Source organism: Penicillium angulare, assembly GCF_028827245.1.
Source record: "Penicillium angulare strain IBT 27051 chromosome Unknown utg000001l_segment0_segment0, whole genome shotgun sequence".
NCBI lineage: Eukaryota > Fungi > Ascomycota > Eurotiomycetes > Eurotiales > Aspergillaceae > Penicillium > Penicillium angulare.
In genome coordinates this window covers 3049837-3070181 of record NW_026623160.1, presented here as the reverse complement: position 1 = coordinate 3070181, position 20345 = coordinate 3049837, and the positions used below count along the sequence as shown (strand labels likewise).

The following is a 20345-nucleotide window of genomic DNA, read 5'->3' as shown; positions in this document are numbered from 1 at the left end:
GGAGGGCGAGAAGTATTTGAACAAGCGAAACATCTAGAAAGCTCCGACACAAAAACCTCATGTGGCAATATTAGGCGGAGAAGAGGGCGGTAAGTTGGTGGGGGCGTGAGTCAGTCGCGTTACGTCGTGAGTCATGGCGGAGACCGGTGGAGTCTCCGATCCACTCAAAATCATGATCAATCGTAATCCCCAGCATTCAATGCCCTCGATTTGCCTTATCTGGTCTACTTTCGTATGAAGCAAGTGCCAGGCGTGGGCTGAGCAGTCTTTCGAGTCTAAGGGAGTCATTTGTGGTATTCATCTCCTATCCAAGGATAAAAACATGTCGAAGAATCGGAGAACTTAGCCGAGGTACAAGCAAGTGTTTTGATAACCATCCTTGCGACGTCAAATTCCAAGTCTTTCTTTTGCAACATGCGGATTTCAAGGGAGGTCGACCCTTAGCGCCCCATCAAAGAGAATAAAAAAGCAAGAAAGGAATACATTTTTGTCCTGTCAGATATCGCATAACAAACAAGCATATCTTCTGCGGAGCTTTTCATGAAATGAGAGAGCATTTGTACTAATAATGAATTGCACATATACTACGTGATATGCAAACAAAATAAGCCTGCAAATCTGGGCCCCCATAGAAGGAAAGGCGATCAAAGATCTCTACATCATTGTATCGAGTCGACCTTCTCTTGCTACTAACAACATCATTCCATGTACCCAGCACTCTGCACTCTGGAAGAAGCTACATAGTAATCTTTGCGGATGTAACATCAACCTGCTCCCCCTTACAGACCCATAGCCCTGGAATGCACTCGAAGTACCGCGATGATCATCATGGATGCAATCACAAGCCTAGTATATGCTATCGAAGTTTGAACCATGGCATCACGCACTAAATGGACTACACATTTTTATATAGCCAAGCGATTTCATGGGCTTTTCCCCTGTTAATGGCTACCAAGCTGTCACCAAGGCCATCTTCGCACTCGCTGTTGACGATCTACCGGTGCAGGGAGCCAGAAGAAAACTAATACGGGCTGTCATATGTATTACCGCTGACCAAATATTCTCTAGGCCTCGAAAATAACGAAGAGGTATATGTAATATCCATTGGTATCTATATATGTGCCAGCAAAAATCAGATAAAACTCCGATTATCGGTCAATGAGTCTCTGTTTCCGCCAGGATATTTCAGGATATTCCAGGAGCTTTGGCTATATTAAGGACCACTTGAGTACTGTTTTGTTTACCACGTACATATGACCGCAGGGTTGTTCAAGTTACTGATACTTTCTATTAATCCTTTCGCCCATATAGCCATCATCAGACAACCTTCGGCCAGGATACCTTCTTCTTGCTCTACGTTTACTTCTGGGTGGATCAAATATGCAATTATGGCCACTCCTTGCGAAATCACTATTGATAAACTCAATGGGAATTGGATTTTGGTACGAACAAGTCATCCATCAAATTTGACTAGAAAATAACTAAGAATTTGGCCGCAGAATAAAAAGCTGTCAACTGAGATAGACCCCATCTTCAAGTTGGTACGTGCCTGGCTATCTTTGAATCCCCTGCCACTCAGTGGCGCACGATGAAGACCAGAACAATGCGAAACTAATTGAATATAGCAAGGAATAAACTGGTTGTTGCGCAAGGCTGTAGCCCTCACAGACATTTGCCTCAAAATATCCACATCTCACACCAACGAACCTGAGCCCATCACTACGATCGAATTCTTACAGACCTCACCAATCGGTAAACTAGCCTCAACTACTGAAAAGCGCGTTCTAAATGGGGAAGTGAGGTACCACTCGGATTATATCTTCGGGACTGTAACGTCCCAGAGTTGCTTTGTGCAAGGTTCTTCTGAAGCGGAGAATGTTGGCCTTGTGAAACCGGAGCTTGGAGTACAAACCAAGTCACTAGGCTCAGATTTGGTGAAATTTTTGAGTGGTGAAATTACTTTCGAAGATCGTGAGCTGTTTACTCATTTTGGAGGGTTCCTTGTTGAGGGAATCCACAGCGGGCAACGCAAGACGCGGGGTCGGGGATTGTGGGTACATACCTTTGAGAGGAGTATACATTCAGGTTGGGAAGCAGAACAGGTGAGTAGTCGATTCTTTTTCTAGCTTATAAAGGCTGTTTTAATAAAAGAATTGCTGATAACAGTTGATTACAATAGACTTGGGGGTTTGAAATGATAAACGGGAATCGGTGCTTTACTCGTAGAGTGGTTGTCACATCTGCGGAAGGAAAGCATGTTTATGCGCGACTAGTTTACGACTTTATTAGATAGCATGCATAGCTTACTAGGTACATGCGGAATAATTATTCTCGCCACCACTAAAAACCAGAACCTTGGGAGCAGCTCGTGACCCTTTATAATTAGGTTTCCTTCCCTGGTATGGATCTCCCATATCTTTTCTTACACCTTAACTGACTACAAACATACGCCACTTTATCATTCCAATCAATCTTATTCCTGAATTTGAAGCTTCCTACTATTTATGCGGTTCGAAACCTCGAAGGCTTTTAGTAGGATGTTTGTTTTTATATCACAAAATGTGTTCTTGAGCAGTACGAGTGTAGCGCCGAAATCAATGATGGCTCTCATGGAGCATCTCTTATTAGAACTTGGAAGAGCTGAAAAGAAGAAACGCGGTCTACATGTGCAGTATTGTATAAAGTTACGCCTTACTTGAAACATTTTTAGTCTAAGAAGGCAAAATGTGAAGGCAGTGTCATGCGCATTGTTCCCGAGTCAATCCGCCTGTCGATCTTAGTAGATCAAATCTGGATTTATCTACGGGGTATATTAATCTAGTTATATCCAGGAAATTCAAGGTCGTTCGTGACAGAAGAAAAGCAATACACTCATCTGGCTGCCCTACCGGTCCGTATCAAATTCCAGAATCAACTGAACATGTTAGTACTTCCAACTCTCGCGTCTCAAATAAGGTTGATTCATGATCCAATATACTAATCTGTCATATTTCGGCACTCAGATATTCATTTCTATAGACATAACTCTGCCCAATGGGTCCTTCATACAACAAATTGTTTCGACCTTTGCTCTCTGAGCTCAATCCTGTAGTAGGTGATGCCGGGGATATTTCACACATCCGGGTTGAAAATTGCGTTGGATTTGTCAAAGTGCCGTTAGGAATTACAGGTCCCTTGCTGGTTACTGGCCCCGATCTCCCGCTTGGGCATATTTTTGCCCCTCTAGCAACCACCGAGGCTGCTTTAGTAGCAAGTTGCTCTCGGGGATGCAAAGCATTCAATCTTTGTGGGGGGCTCAAGTTTGAGATCATCGGTGACAGCATGTCTCGCGCTCCTGTATTCACCTTTGAAACCCCAAAAGAAGCTATCGATTTTGCGAGATTTATTCCTAACATCCAGGAACAGTTCGCAAAAGATGCCGAATCTACAAGCCGGCACCTGAAATTTCAAATGATGACTCCACATATCATTGGATCAAGTGTGCACTTGTTCATCAGCTATCATTGCGGCGATGCTTCTGGACAAAACATGGTTACCATTGCAACACAGAAAGCCTGTGATGAACTAAGAGAGTCACTGCGAGGCGGAAAGCATAAGGTGAAGCATTTTATGATCGAAGGTCAACTGGCCTCGGACAAAAAGCCGTCCTGGGGCAGTGTGAAAAACTGTAGAGGGGTCGAAGTAATTACATGGGGTTCCCTCTCAAACCAAGTTTGTGAAAGTGTCCTCGGATGCACTTCATCCAGCCTATACACCATGTGCAACATCTGGAAAGAAGGAGGAATCCGCAACGGCCAATTTGGAGATAACGGAAATACAGCAAATATTATTGCTGCAATATTTATTGCCACTGGTCAGGACGCCGCGAGTGTTGCGGAGGCAAGCTGGACACATCTCGTTCCTGAATATGACTACGCGACAAAAGATCTTAAATTCTCATTATACTGTCCCTCGTTGCCAGTGGGGACCATTGGTGGAGGGACAGGCTATGAGTCCCAGCAGGCTTGCTTGAAGTTGATGAAATGTGCCGGACCGGGCAAGAAAGGCCAGTTGGCGGGATTGATTGCTTCATTCGCTCTTGCATTGGATATCAGCACAGGCGCTGCTCTTACGAACAATACGTTCTCAGAGAGCCATGGCAGACTTGCGCGGGGTGTGGACTCTCTGCCTAGGCCCAACCTCTGAAGCTTAAGATTGGTGGTAGGAGGTAGGAGGAACCGTGACTTTTTCAATGTACTTTCATATGTTTGATCTCAACTAAACTAAATTGATTTTGTGAAGATTATTCGAGACGAGAGCTCTTAGGACAAAGCTGAAGAAATATTGGAACGTCAAACTTGCGTTGTCTAAGCTTCGGACCAAACCCATGGTTCTACTCATAGTCCACTTCCAATAAAAACAGTGAAAAATATAGCCTATGAATTTCTAGGCAACCCAGTCGACAGAGGAAGAAGTGGGACATCTTGTGCGAACCTGTTGAGGCTAAGGCTTGTGGACACCTTGGGAGTTCAGGCCTTCTTACGACCAGAGTACGCCGATATTACATGGCATTATTTAGGGGAGGTACCATAAAGTCAATATATCGTCGAGCGGCCTCGGAAGCACTGCCAGTAGCAAGCGGGCCATTGCCTGGGGACGTTCATGTACTAGTAATAATAGTGCAGGGACATAATGTGAGGGGGCCAAGGGCTCGGGGGCCGGTTTCAAAAGTGGAAAAGATCACCCTCTCTGGAAATGAGGTTTACAAGGTTAAAAATAGAATGCACATACGTAGGCTAATTGAACCGTCAACTTCGAGCATTTAAAATGAGATTGATTATCATGTACAGTGTAAGTTGCCCGTCTGTGGTTATAATTGGACTCAATCAGTAGACGTGGCTCATTTCAGATGTCATGGTATGAGCAAAGATTCGTGTCTGAAAGTCCTGTCCGAGATCAAATAGCCCTTTTAGTAAAGTATGCTGTCTTCCTTGTGTCTGAGGCTCGTTGTATCAAGAAGGAGGTCATCTGGAGGGCAGCCCGCATTTTTCTTTTCGAAAAGTGAGGCTCAAAAGAGGGCCATGGGGTTTCGGGGCTGACTGCCCCACATGTAGCCTCGTATGTGGACAAATTGTTTTATTATGATAGGCAGTTGACTTGGCATGGTGTGTAGGACCCTCGATTGTCATTTGAACTAAACAGAACTTGCATGCGCTACATGCTAGCCTCTGTTATAATTGGCTCGCAGTTCAATACCCGTATAATTGGGTAATTGTAATGCATATGTATTCCAAGATTCTAAATTAGAAGTTGCCTAGGTGGTATCCAACTCGCTACTGTGACTCAAGTTCCTCTTGGCAACTAGATTCTTCTTCTATTGCAAATAAGGGGTCCATTCTGCCAAATAAAAGCTGTGTCCAGAGCACCTTTTCACGACTGCTCAAAATATTTTGTCAAATCCAGTTCAACGTTTTGAGTCGCAGAATGGAGTCTTCTCAGTCTAACCCAGGCCCACTTGAGACAGGCACAACTAGTGCACCTGTTGAATTTAGCTCAGAAATTCGTGCTAGCCCAAGTGCTGTTCATGACACAGAACAAACACCAAATCCAGTCGGGTATGTCTCTTTTTAAGTTTTGAAGCTTGAACCCGATACCACGCACCAATGCATAATTACTTACCATTATCAGCACAACTGGCGAAGCGATCACCGAACCAGCACCAGCTTATACTCCAAACGCCGATACCTCTGGGAACCAACCATCCGAGACTAAAATCACGGAATCTCAACCAAGGGGAACTGCTCCAATGGAGGCTAAACCAACTGCTCCTGTTGCCACGGTGACACCATTAAACCTCCTAGGAGAAGTCCCCGCATGGATTGATTGTCCATTTTGCGAACGGAGAGCATTGACTCGAGTTAAGGGGGCAGACTCCAGTACTACCATGTAAGACATTAACCCATCATAATAATTTCAATATGCATACTGATATACTTGCAGGTTGGCCGCGTTGCTTTGTTGTCTTGTCTGCGTATGTCTTGTATGTGTGCCTTCAGCAACAGGAATGTGTCATGATACTATTCACTTTTGTACCAACTGCAACAATAAAGTTGCGCATAAACCACATAACGGACAGACATATGCGGTACAACCTGTAGCTAAGCAGATGGTAGCTTCAAAGCATCCACCTGCAGAGAATCAGACTTCTCAGGGTCAACCGGCCCAACCCCAACAACCCCAAGCCCAACAGACATCAGGAAAGGCTACTTAATAGATTATTCCATTTCTCGGATCTATTGAGGTGCATTGTCGCTGTTCCTGTTTGCTGTTTGCTGTGCTACTCGCGAAGTTTAGCATTATATTACTGTCTGTTCTGGTGGCTTATTCCTCAGCATTTGTTCCGTATATCCTAGAATAGTACCAGAATAATACTACTAATATGTCTCAATAAGCCGCCTTGAGATACTATCTCTACACATTACTAGGTACTCAAATTACCTCAAGTTCCAAAGTGTTCAAGTTGTCCGAGATACGGTATTTATCTACTAGATAGTATATCTTCGTATTTTCAAGGCCGCGGTATAGAGCGTTGTAGATTGGGAATTACATAGTAAACGCCACTTCTAGTACGATAAGAACAATAATTACTATGCACCCCTTGATATTATTGACTTACTATGATGTTGCTACAGGCACATGTGCATAGCTCAAGTACTAGTAGCAACATCATGATCATGATTCGCTACTACTCGTTAAGAACTTGAAATATTCGAACGTAGGTTCTTCAAACCTTGGAAGTTCAAAAATAGTATATATACCTCCAGTCAAGTAGAATTTATAATCCATAAATACACTCTTTGTACTAAGCAGTAATTTCGTTTTAGCCAGACTACTATTATATACAATAACTTCAAGTTGTTGAACGGCGATTCAAAGGGAATGATTATCCATAGTAATTCTATATAGAGCCCGCATTACAGGAGGTATTATTAAGATTGCTAGTCTTTCCAGTAAATTTCCAACTATATTTGCAAACAATTCTACAGACAGCACTTAACATTTTGTGAAGTGGCGAGAAATTTAGCTGTATCGATTGGTACTTTATGGATCATCCAGCTGCCTGGGCAAGTACTAGTATAAACCTCCTACTAATCGAGGTCAACTGTTTGTACCCGTCGCACTGTCATCGTTTCAAAGAATATCCAGTGCAAATTCGAGGTGAGCAATCAAACAAAATTCAATTCGCATTTATAAAATGTCAACTTCCAATGGATATTATGAAGGAGAAAACAGAATCATGTAACACAAGAGAAAGAACTCAAAGGCCCCTATTATCCCTAAGATCCATATGGTCGGCCAGCTTAGAAGAATTTCATCTATTTATCTTTCGGTCATCAGTGCCCGAATCTCTCTCAAAAGAAATCAGAAATATTTTGGATCAACTTTGGAGTAAAAAGAAAAGGAGCCAGAATCGCAACGATGAGCTCTCTGCCCTTTTAGGAAATCCGAACCACCTTCTTGGAAGAGCTTTTCAAGCCAGTCTCCAACATCAATTTTATCATTGTGTACACAAGGAAAGCTAGTTTTAGTTTTTTGTGCCTTTATAGTGACTTCTGAACTTGAATGTACTGCCCATTCGTAAATTGTCATTGTCCGGGTGAAGCCAGCCGTTGGTTTCAATATAGACATGCATATGTTCATTATCCTTGAATGCACAGAAATGCACAGAAATGCCATATCCCAGCAGATCGGGAATTAGTCGTCCTCTTTTTGATTATCTCGGAATATTTTGCATGCTTGCAATAAATGCAGCTTATCCCGAGCTGTCATAGAAAGGCAAGGACAAAGACAAATTTCTTCTGTTGACTGAGAACAGCATCCTTGCTCGCCAATTATGTGGCACTTAGCACAATATGCCGTTTTTGCTGATAGAAGCCTGGCCCAGCCCCATTTAGCGCGCGGGTGCAGAATTCAATAATCGCTGCAGTACTCCCAACGCTCATTCTGGAGATTAAGTAGCAGTTGATTCATTGGCAGTTTCTTCGCGTTTACACAAAGGGCAGACTAATTCTCACGTGGAAGCAACTTGGAAAGCTGCGTACCTTGTATTTTGAGAAGAGCGCAGAAGTATTCCAAAGCGCGTTTGCAGCTCAGCGCGAAGCAAATCTGGTCTTGGGTGGGAAGGGACATCAGTATCATTGCCAGAAACTCATTAAGTAGTTTCTCCAGTGTTAATGCTCTTGTTATATTGCTTTGAAGACTCAAACGCTGTAACGTGGTGTGTAAAGAACTCATCTTTTCCTCAGTGCCTGTCGTAGATACTGTGACTGCTGTTTATAAAGGTTGCTTGGTGATACAAGGTGGGGCATTTGAAGGGCATGATAAATGAAATGGCATATAAGAGGGATGAGTATGATACGAAAGAACAAACGATGCCTCCGATTCTCTTCTTCTGCTTCCTCTTACATCCCGCCACCCCATTCAGATACCCAACCACTGGACCAGAAACTCATAGCGCTTGCATCCAACGTTACAATCACCTGTATCCAATCCATTGTTTCCCGGTAATAGCCCTGATCTCACGAAAAAGCCATTTGAGGTTTATTGACTATGCCAGGCGTGAAACCCGTGAAAGAACGCGAAATGTCTCTTCCCTATCCCTATCCCTGTCTCTATCCTTATCCTACGTTCTCCGCCCTACCGGGCTAACGAGCTGACGACTTCGTCACTCTCTGCAGGCTTACATGGAGTGGGATCAGCTTGAGTCCCGAAGAGCGTAACAGGGCACAGGTAGCTACATTGAGAAGCGGAGTGAAGGATCGCGCGGCCGAATTTGTGGCCGAGCTCACAAGTAATCAATTCGAGACGCTGGCCAAGGATCTGATTCTTCAGTTTCCATTGACGATGTGGTTTAAGAAAGGTGGAGCTGGGACGGTAGCCTCGCTTCAACGACTATCTCAGGGAAACAAGTCGTTCTATGAGTATATGGGGGAGGCCTACACATTGCGATCCGAAATCCAGCCACATATTGAGGCCACGTTAGTAAAGGCATGGTGCGGTGGCATTGCTGATCAGACGATGCGAGAATACCTACTCATGGAACTAAAGTATTTGCAGGAAAGGCACTTTGAGTTCAGTCGTACTTTAGACAAAGTGATGGACTATGTCCATCTTTATTTGGATAAATGAAAATGCCTTACGCTGTCATATGGCTCACGAAAGGACCAACGGAGCGTGAGAGTATTCAGGTGGTCTTGCCAGATATTTTGTTGGTCTCAGAACGAATACATGGGCAGTGTTAGACTTTTCTTTTTTTTTCTTGAAAAAAAATTCTATTTCTGTTTATGAAGCTATCTTTTTGAAAGAATGATGTTTCAGGTTCACCTGAAACAAATCCATGTAGACATTAATGCAATTTTGGCATTCATATGGGCAGATCCAACAGTATAGATGCATGAGGATCCCACCGACATTATAAGACTAACAAGTGATATAGCAGTAAAACGCTATGCAAAAAACCCAAACCATTCAAACTCGTAAAACCCCGATTTTCTCCGAGAAAATAAAGTAGTCATGTTGATATTCCTCCCAAGTGACTCACTTTTTAAGCAAATACGACAATTTCTCCACGGTCATTGCGTCGCAGACGCAGTCCACGCCAGAGATCTCTTTCATCCTCCCTGCGAAGGTCACTGTTAGCACTGTTCTGTCCATTTTCTCGATCGTCATGGAAATCATACTCATCAACAAAATCGCGATGAAAACGCTTCAGGGCCTTGTGGAAAGAACAGCCACGCTCACTATCGCGAGAAACGAGGGAGAGGAAGTGATCCGCCATATCACGTTGGAGGACATCATCGGCCCGGGCGGGAGGCTTGGAATGTCTGTATACAGTGACCTGGCGACTATCACGCTGGGGCGACTCGTCGGCTTGCTTAAGGCGGCGAGTTGGTCGATCGACGTCTGCGGGGTTGGAGCTCTTACGCTTCGACTTGCGAGACTCGGTGTGGTTGTCGGATGCAGTGCGCGAACGGTGGGATTTCTTCTTGCGAACCTCCAGCCGCATGTCGCCACTGGACTCACTGCCGCGGCGGGTTCGAACAATAGCACGTGTACCCTGCTCGTTGCCCCCACTGCTAGCCGATGCTACAGAGCCGGTGCCTCCGAACATGGAGGACACTAGGCGCTCGGCACGATTTTTGATCGAAATTCCCAGGCCGGGGTCACCGTTGCCATGAATTTCTTTGCCGTTGCGCTTACTGCGCTTGATTGGGGAAGAGGCGTCCTGGTAGGTGCGGGAACCGTGAGCTGGGGTATCATCGATTTCGTGAGAGGGTGAGCGCATCATTCGATTCAAGCCGCCAGTGAGACCGGAGTGGTTGAGGATCGGAGTGCCAGCATTGTTAATAACACTTGATGGAGCATCCATCATAGGAGTATCAATTTCCTGCTGCGGGCTATTGAAGCTCTCTTCTTGTCCGCGCTTACGCTTCTTCTCGCTAACAGAGCCAGAGGCACGCTTCTCCTCCTTGCGGCGATCCTTTCTCTTCTTAGGTGCTGGAGTAACGAACTCTGTCGAATAATTAGGGACATTGTTGGGATATAGGGTGAGGGGGATAGGGTCGGCGCCATAAGAAAAGCCGTTTTCTTCGTAGGCAATATCGTAATTACCTTCATCGTCAGATTTCGCATTCAGCTGGGCTAGCGCAGTACTGGGTTCGAACAAAGAGCGAGCCTCAGCGACCATGGTCATCTGCTCCTTGGGACCGGCAAGTGAGGCCTTGGATGCATTGGGTGTTTCATCCGTCACCAGGTAATCAAACACATTCACGGGCTTTTCGGCTTTGGCCATACTGTCAGCCGTGGGTTTGGCCTCGCCAGCAGGTGGGGGAGTAGGTGCCGGTGGGGGCGGAGCCTCGGCGAATTTGACATGGTCAGACTCAGATGCATCTTCCACACGGGGTTGCTGGTGGCGCGCATTGGGTTTGCCGTTTGCGTTCTTGTTGTTTGGGGTGTTTTGACCCTTCTTTTGGCCCTTGGCTGGCTTCTCTTTGTACAGCGCACCTTGGTACTTTTGATCCTCGGTCATACACGACTAAGAGAACAATATATTGTCAGTATAGAATCATTGGGTAAGAGTGGAAGAATAATATGCGGGAGACTCGAGGACGAATAGAAGAAAAGAAGTGCAATCCTCTTAGGATGAGGGTTGCGCGCGAATCGCAAAGGGATGTCCGCAATAATGCGACAGACGGGACAATCGGCCAGGACGTACCGTATGGCTTCTATACTCGGTTCCGTAGAAGTGGACCATGCAATCAATGCAGGTGTAGGAGGCACCTCGACATTGGCCGCGGTGGGGATCGAGTTTCTTCTTAGTTAGGACATCGCCGCAGGCCTGCGCAATATTATCAGTAAGCCGAGTACTTTTCTTATGACCTACCCTAAGATAGAGGGAATTGCCAATGTGACCGAGTAATACTCCCACTTACCTCACAGGAGAAAGACACCATGATGTATAAATAACCCCGCCAGGGACGTATCAAGCGCTAGCGCAAAGTCGGTTCAAGTGGCTATAGGTTTAACAAGGCACAAGGGAGCCAAGGGAGAAAGCGAAAGTAGAATTGACGAGTAAATTCCAGTTGTTAAGGAATCCAAAGGTAGGACGAGTAAAAGCAAAGACAAGTATCCTCTGGAAAAAGGAGAATACAACAACTGAAGCGCCCAGTTGCCGAGTTGCGTTGGAAAGCGAAAGCGCTTTTTCTTCTTTTTTTGCGCGTCGAAAAGTAAGGCGCGTGGACGGGCGCTAGTCTCGATCTAGTAATTATACTAGACTGGATTAGGTATAGTTTATCGATAATGGATAAAGAGGTGGATAAGCCGATAAGCCGATAATGAGGATAAGAAGATAAGAAGTGGGCTCTTCTTATCGCAGCCAAGTATGTGGGGGGACTGGATTTCAAGCAGGAAAAGTGCGAAAAAGGGTCTCCTGAATCTTGAGGCCTAGTTCGCAATATATAGTCATTGGATGTATCGACTCTCGTCATCCATAAGCCCCTGACTCTCCCACGAGTCCGGGGTACCCGGGATCATAAAGCCAAAATAACACCCCTTTCTTCCGTCATGTTTCATATCGCGCCTGAACGCGACGCTCTTGTGCGCGCGACGCTAAAGACACTAGACCAAACTCCGACTGGGCGATCCCCGTGCCCATAGACGATCGCGGTGGGATGGTTGGCTGCTCTGTAGGTCATCAAGGGGGCTTGTCAGGAGACCAGTCGTTTTCATTTGTTATCAGCTGAAGGCACTTACATTATGATAGCCCCCGTATAACCCACCCCTCCTCCAGTAAGCCCCGCTATTTTTGGTTGAAGACTGAAGTCATCCGTACTATCTGGAATTCAATAAGTATATTCTAACTTGGGCCCAGGATTCAGAAACTTATGCAGATGATATATTTGGAAATGCCAGAGCCTTGCTTGGAAGGCCCATGAATAAATACCGAATGCGCTTCAAATGTATAGAGTTATGATCCAAGGTTCAAACTTCAAATTTATTCCATAAATTATGAGCAATGATCTCTGAAGTTCCTTCTCTTCCTCTTCTTGAAATGGGCGCCATATAAACTTTCAGCTATATGCAACTAGCTACTAGGGCAACGGGATATCTCAATATCACGAGGATGCGACATGCCGACGTCGCCTCGCGCGATCGTCGCTGATGAATCGGGATTTCTACAGGATGGTTAAGAAGCAAAACAAGTCTATAATGTGTGCTACGGAATGTATCCTCGATGGAACCTTGAGAAACAAGTGTGGCTATTTTCGTGCTAAGTCTGGACTCGACGGCAGGTCATGCGCAAAAGAAAATACTTACGATCACCGGATCGGGGTGATCCTGGCCGCGCGAGCGTTCGGGTCATGCACCCGTGGGGAGACCCGGCGATCGGCAGGCGGAATCCCTGTCTATGCTTTGCTGTGTACACACTACTGCTCAGAAGGCGGGTGTCAATACTCGAATGCGTCTACGTCAGATATACTGAGGTGGGTATATATTATCGATGTTCTGCTCAAGGATCGTCGCCTCGGGCCTTCAACGCCATGCGCCATGCAGAAAGGGTATATATAAAGATATCGTCAAAGCACAAGTAATGTACAGAATAAGAGACCAGCTCCACCATAAGCTTGAGGGGGGGCACACTTGCCATGAACGCCATGCAAGATCGACACTGAAGTAGTGACTGTTTTCGGTTTTCGTCTTTTTCTTTTTTTTCTTGTCATGAAGGAGGGTGTAGAGTCGGATCCACCCTCAGGCGAATACAAGTCCATTAGCCACGAGTAGTCCTGATTCGTCGGGTCAGTATGATTCACTATAGACTAGCGCGTCCGCCAACCGGATATCAGAATGAACTAACGCTTCCTTTGAGATTTCCACGGCCAAATGATCGTGCGCATCCAAGGCACTACCCTGCTCATCTGCACGGGTCGCAGCCGAGTGCCCGTCCTTAGACTCAGAAAGCTCCTCGCCACCCTCTTCATTTTCATCCTCGGCACAGCCGCAATCGTAAAACGAACCAAGCTTACTACAGTCGAACTCGGGCTTCTCGAGCATCGCATTGACCTCGTTGTGAACGAAGCATGCCCATCCTGCAGCAGCTTTCCTCGAAGATACCTGTGGCGGGTACTTGTTCAGATGTCCCTGGAAATGCTCAGCGCATTCGCCGCTGTTGCACGGTCAGCCCCTCATTTACTTTATTAACCGTCGCACGGGTGTGGCGGGAAAGGCAAGAAAAGGCCTTATCAAACGAGAAAAATGCGGGGGTTTGTGATCTCACCAAGGGTAGAGGCGGGCGAATAGGTGGATGTATGAACGTAGGGCGTCCTGTTCATCTTGTGTAGGTTTCTCGGGGAATCGCGCCATGACAGTGTGGAAGTATTTCCATGTTGCACGTCCTAATTCAGCTCTGTAAAGATGATCGGCCACAGGCCCATCGGTCAGCATGGCTCATTGATGAATATCAAAGCGCTCATTGGTGCCCTTTCTTACTTGACTGTTTCGTTCCCTAGCTTCGGCATCACGACCGCCCCTTTCAGCAGGTCCTGCTGGATGGTGACCCCCGGTGCGGATGACGAGGCATGTGTTATGTGTCCCGGTGCTCGGATAGCAGGACTCGGCGGGCCTTGTGGTCGGATGAATAGGAAGAATACTAGAAGTATTGAGATCGCGGCGCTGATCACGATGCGCCGTGTGATTTGCCGGCTAGCCATGGCAGGGTGAATAGTGGGGAATTGCGCGAGGTTTCGCTGGACGTCACCACAACCAAATGGAAAGGTATAGGCACAGTGTTTCTTGGCCGAATAGAAGAAAGAAGGTTCAGCCTAGTAATCTGCAGAACGATGAGTGCAGAATGAACAGAAAAGCTTCAAAGAAGGGAGTCTTAATCCACGTGTCGCGGCAGGCGCTTAGTCAGGATCTAGTTAACCCCCGAGGCTTTCAAGGATCCAGTCATTGTTCACCACCTGGGTAGTTTACATCTTGCTTGATTAATTATGTCTACTGGGTAATAAATAATTTACAGCTCCAGCACAAACAAATGATTTGTTTGCGAAATTTTGTGATATCTAAGCCAATTTAGTGCTGATCATGGTTCGCGATTTCACGGCCACTGACTACATGTACGCATACATTATCAACGACCCACATCGGATATTCTCCGTAGGATAAGAAGGCCCGAGTGGCAGCTTATAAAAAGAGTTCAACAGACCGCCACGAATTGACTTTGTTAATTGGATGACCATGCACAATGCACATAATACCTAGAAGCTAATTCCGTATTCATGCATGACGCATCTCATCTTGTACAAGCGAGTCGCTCAGACTTGGAGGCAAATCCTCCTTGCTTGTGCCCCAGTCGCTTTCTTGGTCCCCAAGCGTCAATTCCAGCGTCATACCCTGAGTGAAAAACTCGTGGCCGATCCAATTCTTCGTATATGGTTCTCCGTCGAGCTTGGCACTTTGAATATAGATATTTTTGTATGAGGGGTCAAAGTTGATGCTGCGGATTGTCGCGGTCTGATTGGTCTCCGGATGAGTGATATCGATTGACTCAAAGAATGGAGGAATTATGAGATAGACATTCTGTCCAGGATTTGGGAATAGACCCATCATGCTCCATGCAAGAAATGAGCCCATTGCACCGGAATCATCGTTTCCGGGAAGACCATTTTCAGAAGCGTTGAAAGTTCGTGGTATATACCAGTGGGCCCGTTCGGCGGACAAACCGGGTCGACCAGCATAATGGTAATCATACACAGTCAAAAAAACAGGTTCATTGCCGATGTCAGCTAATCCTGATTTGTGGAAATAGTCTAATCGCGAGACGAATGAATCTGCTCCCCCAAGCAACTTGATCAAAGATGCCATATCGTGAGGAACATAGCTAGTAAAATGTTAATGACTTGCATTCTAGAATAGCGCACGGGGACTTACAACTGGTATTCCCAAATACTTGATTCAAATGTCTCAGAGGGATTTGAGGTCAATGAGCAGAAAGAAGCCAGGGCACTGCAAGCGATTGGATCCTGGAAGCCCCAAGTCCCATTGAGATATTTTGGTTGGAAGAAGCCTGTAAAGCCTGTGTCCGTTCCATTTTCTAAATGTGAGGCTTGGTTCTTCTTGAACAAGTTTTCCCAGTTCATTGAACGAGAAAGATAAGTAGTATAGTCGCTCTTTCCGAGACCTTTGCCCACCACTGAAATAGTGTAATCATTGTACGCATATTCCACTGTACGCGAGATGCTGCGTGAGTTCGTTCCAAATCCCAGGTAGTCAAAGTCTAGGTACGGGATATAATTCAGGCGCTTCCAGCTCTGAAGACCTCCTCGCCCTTCGTAGGACCATTCCAGTGGCTCATTTTCCGCGTCTTTAAGCAGTGCCTTGTAAGCAAGCTCCCAGTCGATGCCAGTCAGATTCTTAACGTATGCATCTGCAATCACCACATCCGCATTCGATCCTCCCTGAGTCCAACCCTTGCAAAGACTCATGCGACAATCTGGCAGCCATCCTTCATGTTTGAACGTATCAAGTAGGCTGCGGACCATTTTTGACTGAGCTTGAGGGTCCAATATAGTGAGAAACGGGTGTTGCGCCCGGAAGGCATCCCACAGACAATAGAACGAATCGAAATACGGCTCATTGCTCTCCCATAATGGGTTTTCGCCCGTCAAGTCTTGAGGTGAAAGCATGGTCCGATAAATACCACTCCAAAAAGCGCTTAACATGCTATCGCTGGCTCCCCCGGCGGTTACCTTGATGGGGCTGAGCTTTTCGCTCCATGCGTCTTCGGCCGCCTCTCTCATCTTCTGGAAGTCATTCACAGGGTCGGATATCTCTGTTTCCGCATTTGAACATGCTTGATCGGAGCTGATATAGCTCACTCCAACCCTTGCAGTAATGACGCCGTCATCCGGCCTGGGAAAGCTGATAAAGCCTCCAGCCTGGAGATAAAAATTATTAAACCCACGGGTAACAAATAGTTCTTTAGGTTCGGATCCAGCGCGGTCATTTACCCAAATTCCGCTGTCACTAGGAGCGGTGGCGCCCGCAAAATCAGCACAGAAATAAGCCTTGTAAGAACCTGCACCGAAGCTAGGCAAGAACGTCCCATTTCCCATTATCCGTCCAGAGTCATGATCAATGCTAATACTCGCGTTCTGTCGGCTATCCCACAGATCTGTAAGATCGATCCCAATCAAGGGGTCCAACAGCGAACCATTCTCAGTTTTTTTCTCAGGAAAAGTGAACCGGTAAAGGGCAGTCCGTCTTGCAGCCGTCATCTCTGCCTTGATTCCACTCTCCAACTCCAAAGAGAAGTAGCCCGGGCGCGCAATAACTGAATCATTTACGTAGTGCTCTGCGCGTGCTGTCTTGAGAAACTTGCAGTTATCGACCGCGTTGTCAGGACAATACTGCGGGAACAAAGGAAACTGTCCCATAGACGGGTTTCCGCCTGTGCCACTATCATGCATATGCGAGAAACCGGTGACATTGCTTCCATCTGTCGAGAAGCCACCTGTATTTTGACCGTCTACGTCTGCAACCGCCTTTGCAAGACCATATGGAAGACTTGCACCTGCGAAGACGTTCCCACCATTCGTTGAACCGATGAGGGGGTCGACGTAATGAAGATCATCTTGTGTGGCTGAAGATGGGTGCAGAAGTTGTAGGATGGATATACATGTTATAAGATTCACTTGCGGACGAAACATGACTCTTCAATTCACGTGGAATGTTGTTTGAGATCATATGTTTGCCGCGTCAGTGTGTCTCTCTGGGTTGGTTGAAATTATTTTTGGGATTTGAAGGAAGTCGCAATGCATTGGCTAAGAAATGGAATGTTGCCATTTTAGATTGCAGGGTCGCATTGTTTATATGATCGACATGCGGAACATCCCTGCAGCGTTAGTAAGTGGGATACAGGGTCACTGCCCAGTGTGCGGGGTATGTAGCTCGCGCCTCCTCTCTTTAGTGTGTACGGGGACCATAGCGGCCAGCGGGAAAATGCCCCCTTGGCCTTATATTAGCCTGTGCCATCTAGTATACCAATATCTGCAATGTGAGCTCTACATGGTTAGAAAGACAGTTAGAAAGATAATCAGAAAGGCAAATGAATAATTATCCTTTACAGATAATTGTGATTAGACTAGTAAACTTGTTTCAAAAGACAAGGAAAGAAAATCAACTATTTATTGATAATTTTCCTTAAGCCAGTAGATTTGAAGCTCAACTTTGTGATGTCTCTTATGGTCCCCCCATATGTAGTACTAACCTTAGCGTGGTGAATTTGAAATTTTAATTTTCATCTTTCTTCAAGACGAGGGAAATATTCTTACGGCAATCCAGGTAGAATGAAACCGAGGTCAGACTACAAGGAACGATTTGAATATCATTAAGGCCATATCATTTCTGTGAGTGATAGGATGCTCATATTTTGGATTTTGCTATCGGAAGATGCAATAGAGTAGGTCATCATCCTCTTAGTTCCCATAAACAACTGTTTAAAGCCCGCTTCAAACATTTTGTCTTGCTGGGAGGGGGCATGAAAGGAGTTAAAAATCATGATACAAGTGCCCCGAAAATCATAAGGAAAAGTCGTCACTCGCCGTTTTGATGGGAATTTAGGTGAATGCCATGGTACCCTTGTTTGACTTCTTGCCAACATCGTAATTCTTCCACATCGCAACGGCTGGAATGAGCAATGCCAGTATACAAGTGGAAGTAATGCAATTCATCTTTTGGGAGTATTCCCAAGCATAATCAACGGCATCGCGTTCTGGAGAGCCAACAGGCAACGTAAGCTGAAGGGCTATGCCACCGGTGTAAATCTGGGTCGCATTGGCCTTGAGTTCTTGGGGGAGCCTATCTCTGAGTGTCTTCACGAAAACATTGTTGTAAATCGCGGAGCAGACAGCGTATCCGAAAGCACCGCCCAGGTTAGAGAATAGGCCAATCAAGGCTAGCATGATTGGTGTGCCTTCTCGTCCTCCGCCAGCCATAGCGGCCATATCCTCCCCAATCACCAAGGTCCCACCGGCAAAGGCGACGAAAATTTGGGACATGATCAGGTAGCCAATGTCATGGCTATTTCCTCGGAAGTGGATCATTAATCCAGATCCTAGAAGCATCAACGGAACACCGAAGAATAAACAAACATATTTGAACCTTCGAGTCCACCAGATGAAGAGGCCGAGAATGGGGGACCAGAAGCATGAGCCGACATTGTAAATTTGGATCATGTATCCTGCCATGGTCGAGTCAAGGTTGTAATTGATGGAAACAAAGTTGAAAAAGAATTGATCCCAAAGATAGAAGCTGAAATAAAGGATCGCAGAGCAGGCGCAAGCACCGATAATCGTAGGCTTTCGTAGCAACTCGTATCGAACGAAGTGAGTTCGGGCGCCCCATCTCTCCCATGCCGCAAAAACAAACAGCATACAGAAACCGATGATCACCATTGAAATGAATCCAGCGCTTTTGTACTGGGTCTTGCCATACTGGGCCAGACTGAATGGGAGGAGAAACAATACCCAGGCAGCCATAAGCAAGAGCGCACCAACCACTAAGATCAATCAGTATGAGCAGCCGAGAAGAAGAATGTGCGCAACTTACCATCGAATTCATGGATATAATGGGTGATGGATTGCATTCTTGTGCGTCCACTTGATCTACGCTCCCACACCCCCATTCTAACTGCCTTCCTCTCGTAGAACTTGAATACGATTGCAAGAGGACAGATCACAAACGGTTGTATGATGCAAAAAGCTCCGTAGCCCCATCTCCATCCAGCATTTTTCCGAATTGCCGTGGCTGCGAGGGGTCCAGTGAATGCAGTGCAGATGAATGGTGTCGATGCGAAGGCGAATGCAAATGCCCGAGAACGCATTCCAGAGGTGTCGGCCACGAAGATGTCCAGGATCAGATAAATGCAGTTGTATCCAATCCAATAAAGAACATACCCAGCAGCAAATGAACTGGCACCCTTGCTCGCTGCTAAGATAATCATACCGACAATGTAGATAGTCGTCGAAAAGAGGAGCGCCTCAGCACGCCCCCAGAGCTGCAGTGTTTTAGCCAGAGGCAGCTTAAGAACACCACCGATGATGGTAGCAAGTATGTATGATGTGGAGACTTGTGGTGCCAACGAAAAATCAGAGAAAACGTAATTGATGAGGTTGCTGCCGATCGAGGAGTGAAGAGCGAGCATGAAAAAGCAAACCCAGACCCTGTCAAGAGAATTTGGGGTCAGTCAAATGAAGTCTCGATAATGTATTACTAGACACTCTTACCATGCATAAATCGCGAAAACAGCCGGACGGCTCCAAACAAGAGCTGCTGCTTCAGCCTTTTGTTGACCCAGTCCAGCTTGGTCAGTCACTTGGGTGGGATTGCGACCGGCTTCCTTTGCATCGTCTTCGATTCCGTGAAGCCCATATGAAGTCTCGGAGTTGTGCGTGGGCCCACGCTGCTCATCGTCTTCAGTTGCAGATTCCCCCGCATTATTGGCAGTTGAGGTGGCGGTTTGGGCATTTTTATCCTCCGCTTCGAAGACTGCCTGCTGATCAACCAGTGCCCGCGTGAATCGCCCATCATCGTTGCGGCCACGAATGGCCTCGAAGATGCCCATGATCGCAGGGATGGCTATGATCTGCGCTAAGCCAAGATGGAACTAGCACGGTAGTCGATCCACTAGGTATGCGAACAATGAAGATGAAGAAAACCAGCACTCAAACAAGTTTATGACGACTTGGGGAGATCAGAAGACCCTGAAAAAAGGTGAGAGACTTTCGAAAGGATTTCCACCAAGGTAC

At 46.2% G+C, this 20345-nt stretch overlaps 8 protein-coding genes across 8 annotated transcripts; 4 read left to right on the top strand and 4 right to left on the bottom strand.

The window, feature by feature from the left end:
* Positions 1-1388: 1388 nt before the first annotated feature.
* On the top strand, positions 1389-2293 carry N7478_001083 (uncharacterized protein; the record flags this gene model as incomplete). Its single annotated transcript, XM_056917298.1, has 4 exons — positions 1389-1442; positions 1500-1541; positions 1626-2102; positions 2180-2293. The coding sequence occupies 4 exons, from the start codon at positions 1389-1391 to the stop codon at positions 2291-2293; spliced, it is 687 nt and encodes a 228-aa protein (XP_056785178.1).
* Positions 2294-3033: 740 nt separating this feature from the next.
* Positions 3034-4185, top strand: N7478_001082 (substrate-binding domain of hmg-CoA reductase; the record flags this gene model as incomplete). Its single annotated transcript, XM_056917297.1, has 1 exon — positions 3034-4185. The coding sequence occupies one exon, from the start codon at positions 3034-3036 to the stop codon at positions 4183-4185; it is 1152 nt and encodes a 383-aa protein (XP_056785177.1).
* Positions 4186-5463: 1278 nt separating this feature from the next.
* On the top strand, positions 5464-6250 carry N7478_001081 (LITAF-like zinc ribbon domain-containing protein; the record flags this gene model as incomplete). The annotated part of the gene is made up of 4 exons (XM_056917296.1): positions 5464-5594; positions 5668-5925; positions 5980-6010; positions 6116-6250. 4 exons carry the CDS (start codon positions 5464-5466, stop codon positions 6248-6250), a joined length of 555 nt encoding a protein of 184 aa, XP_056785176.1.
* Positions 6251-8589: 2339 nt separating this feature from the next.
* N7478_001080 (uncharacterized protein) lies at positions 8590-9168 on the top strand (the record flags this gene model as incomplete). The annotated part of the gene is made up of 2 exons (XM_056917295.1): positions 8590-8624; positions 8718-9168. 2 exons carry the CDS (start codon positions 8590-8592, stop codon positions 9166-9168), a joined length of 486 nt encoding a protein of 161 aa, XP_056785175.1.
* A 415-nt stretch (positions 9169-9583) lies between these two features.
* On the bottom strand, positions 9584-11492 carry N7478_001079 (LYAR-type C2HC zinc finger protein; the record flags this gene model as incomplete). Its single annotated transcript, XM_056917294.1, has 3 exons — positions 9584-11074; positions 11255-11377; positions 11472-11492. The coding sequence occupies 3 exons, from the start codon at positions 11490-11492 to the stop codon at positions 9584-9586; spliced, it is 1635 nt and encodes a 544-aa protein (XP_056785174.1).
* Positions 11493-13306: 1814 nt separating this feature from the next.
* On the bottom strand, positions 13307-14246 carry N7478_001078 (flavin-linked sulfhydryl oxidase ERV2; the record flags this gene model as incomplete). The annotated part of the gene is made up of 4 exons (XM_056917293.1): positions 13307-13322; positions 13394-13702; positions 13814-13942; positions 14026-14246. The coding sequence occupies 4 exons, from the start codon at positions 14244-14246 to the stop codon at positions 13307-13309; spliced, it is 675 nt and encodes a 224-aa protein (XP_056785173.1).
* Positions 14247-14814: 568 nt separating this feature from the next.
* N7478_001077 (GH92 family glycosyl hydrolase) lies at positions 14815-17246 on the bottom strand (the record flags this gene model as incomplete). The annotated part of the gene is made up of 2 exons (XM_056917292.1): positions 14815-15418; positions 15469-17246. 2 exons carry the CDS (start codon positions 17244-17246, stop codon positions 14815-14817), a joined length of 2382 nt encoding a protein of 793 aa, XP_056785172.1.
* A 909-nt stretch (positions 17247-18155) lies between these two features.
* Positions 18156-20161, bottom strand: sit2 (putative siderochrome-iron transporter; the record flags this gene model as incomplete). The annotated part of the gene is made up of 3 exons (XM_056917291.1): positions 18156-19096; positions 19147-19760; positions 19824-20161. The coding sequence occupies 3 exons, from the start codon at positions 20159-20161 to the stop codon at positions 18156-18158; spliced, it is 1893 nt and encodes a 630-aa protein (XP_056785171.1).
* Between the last annotated feature and the right edge of the window lie 184 nt (positions 20162-20345).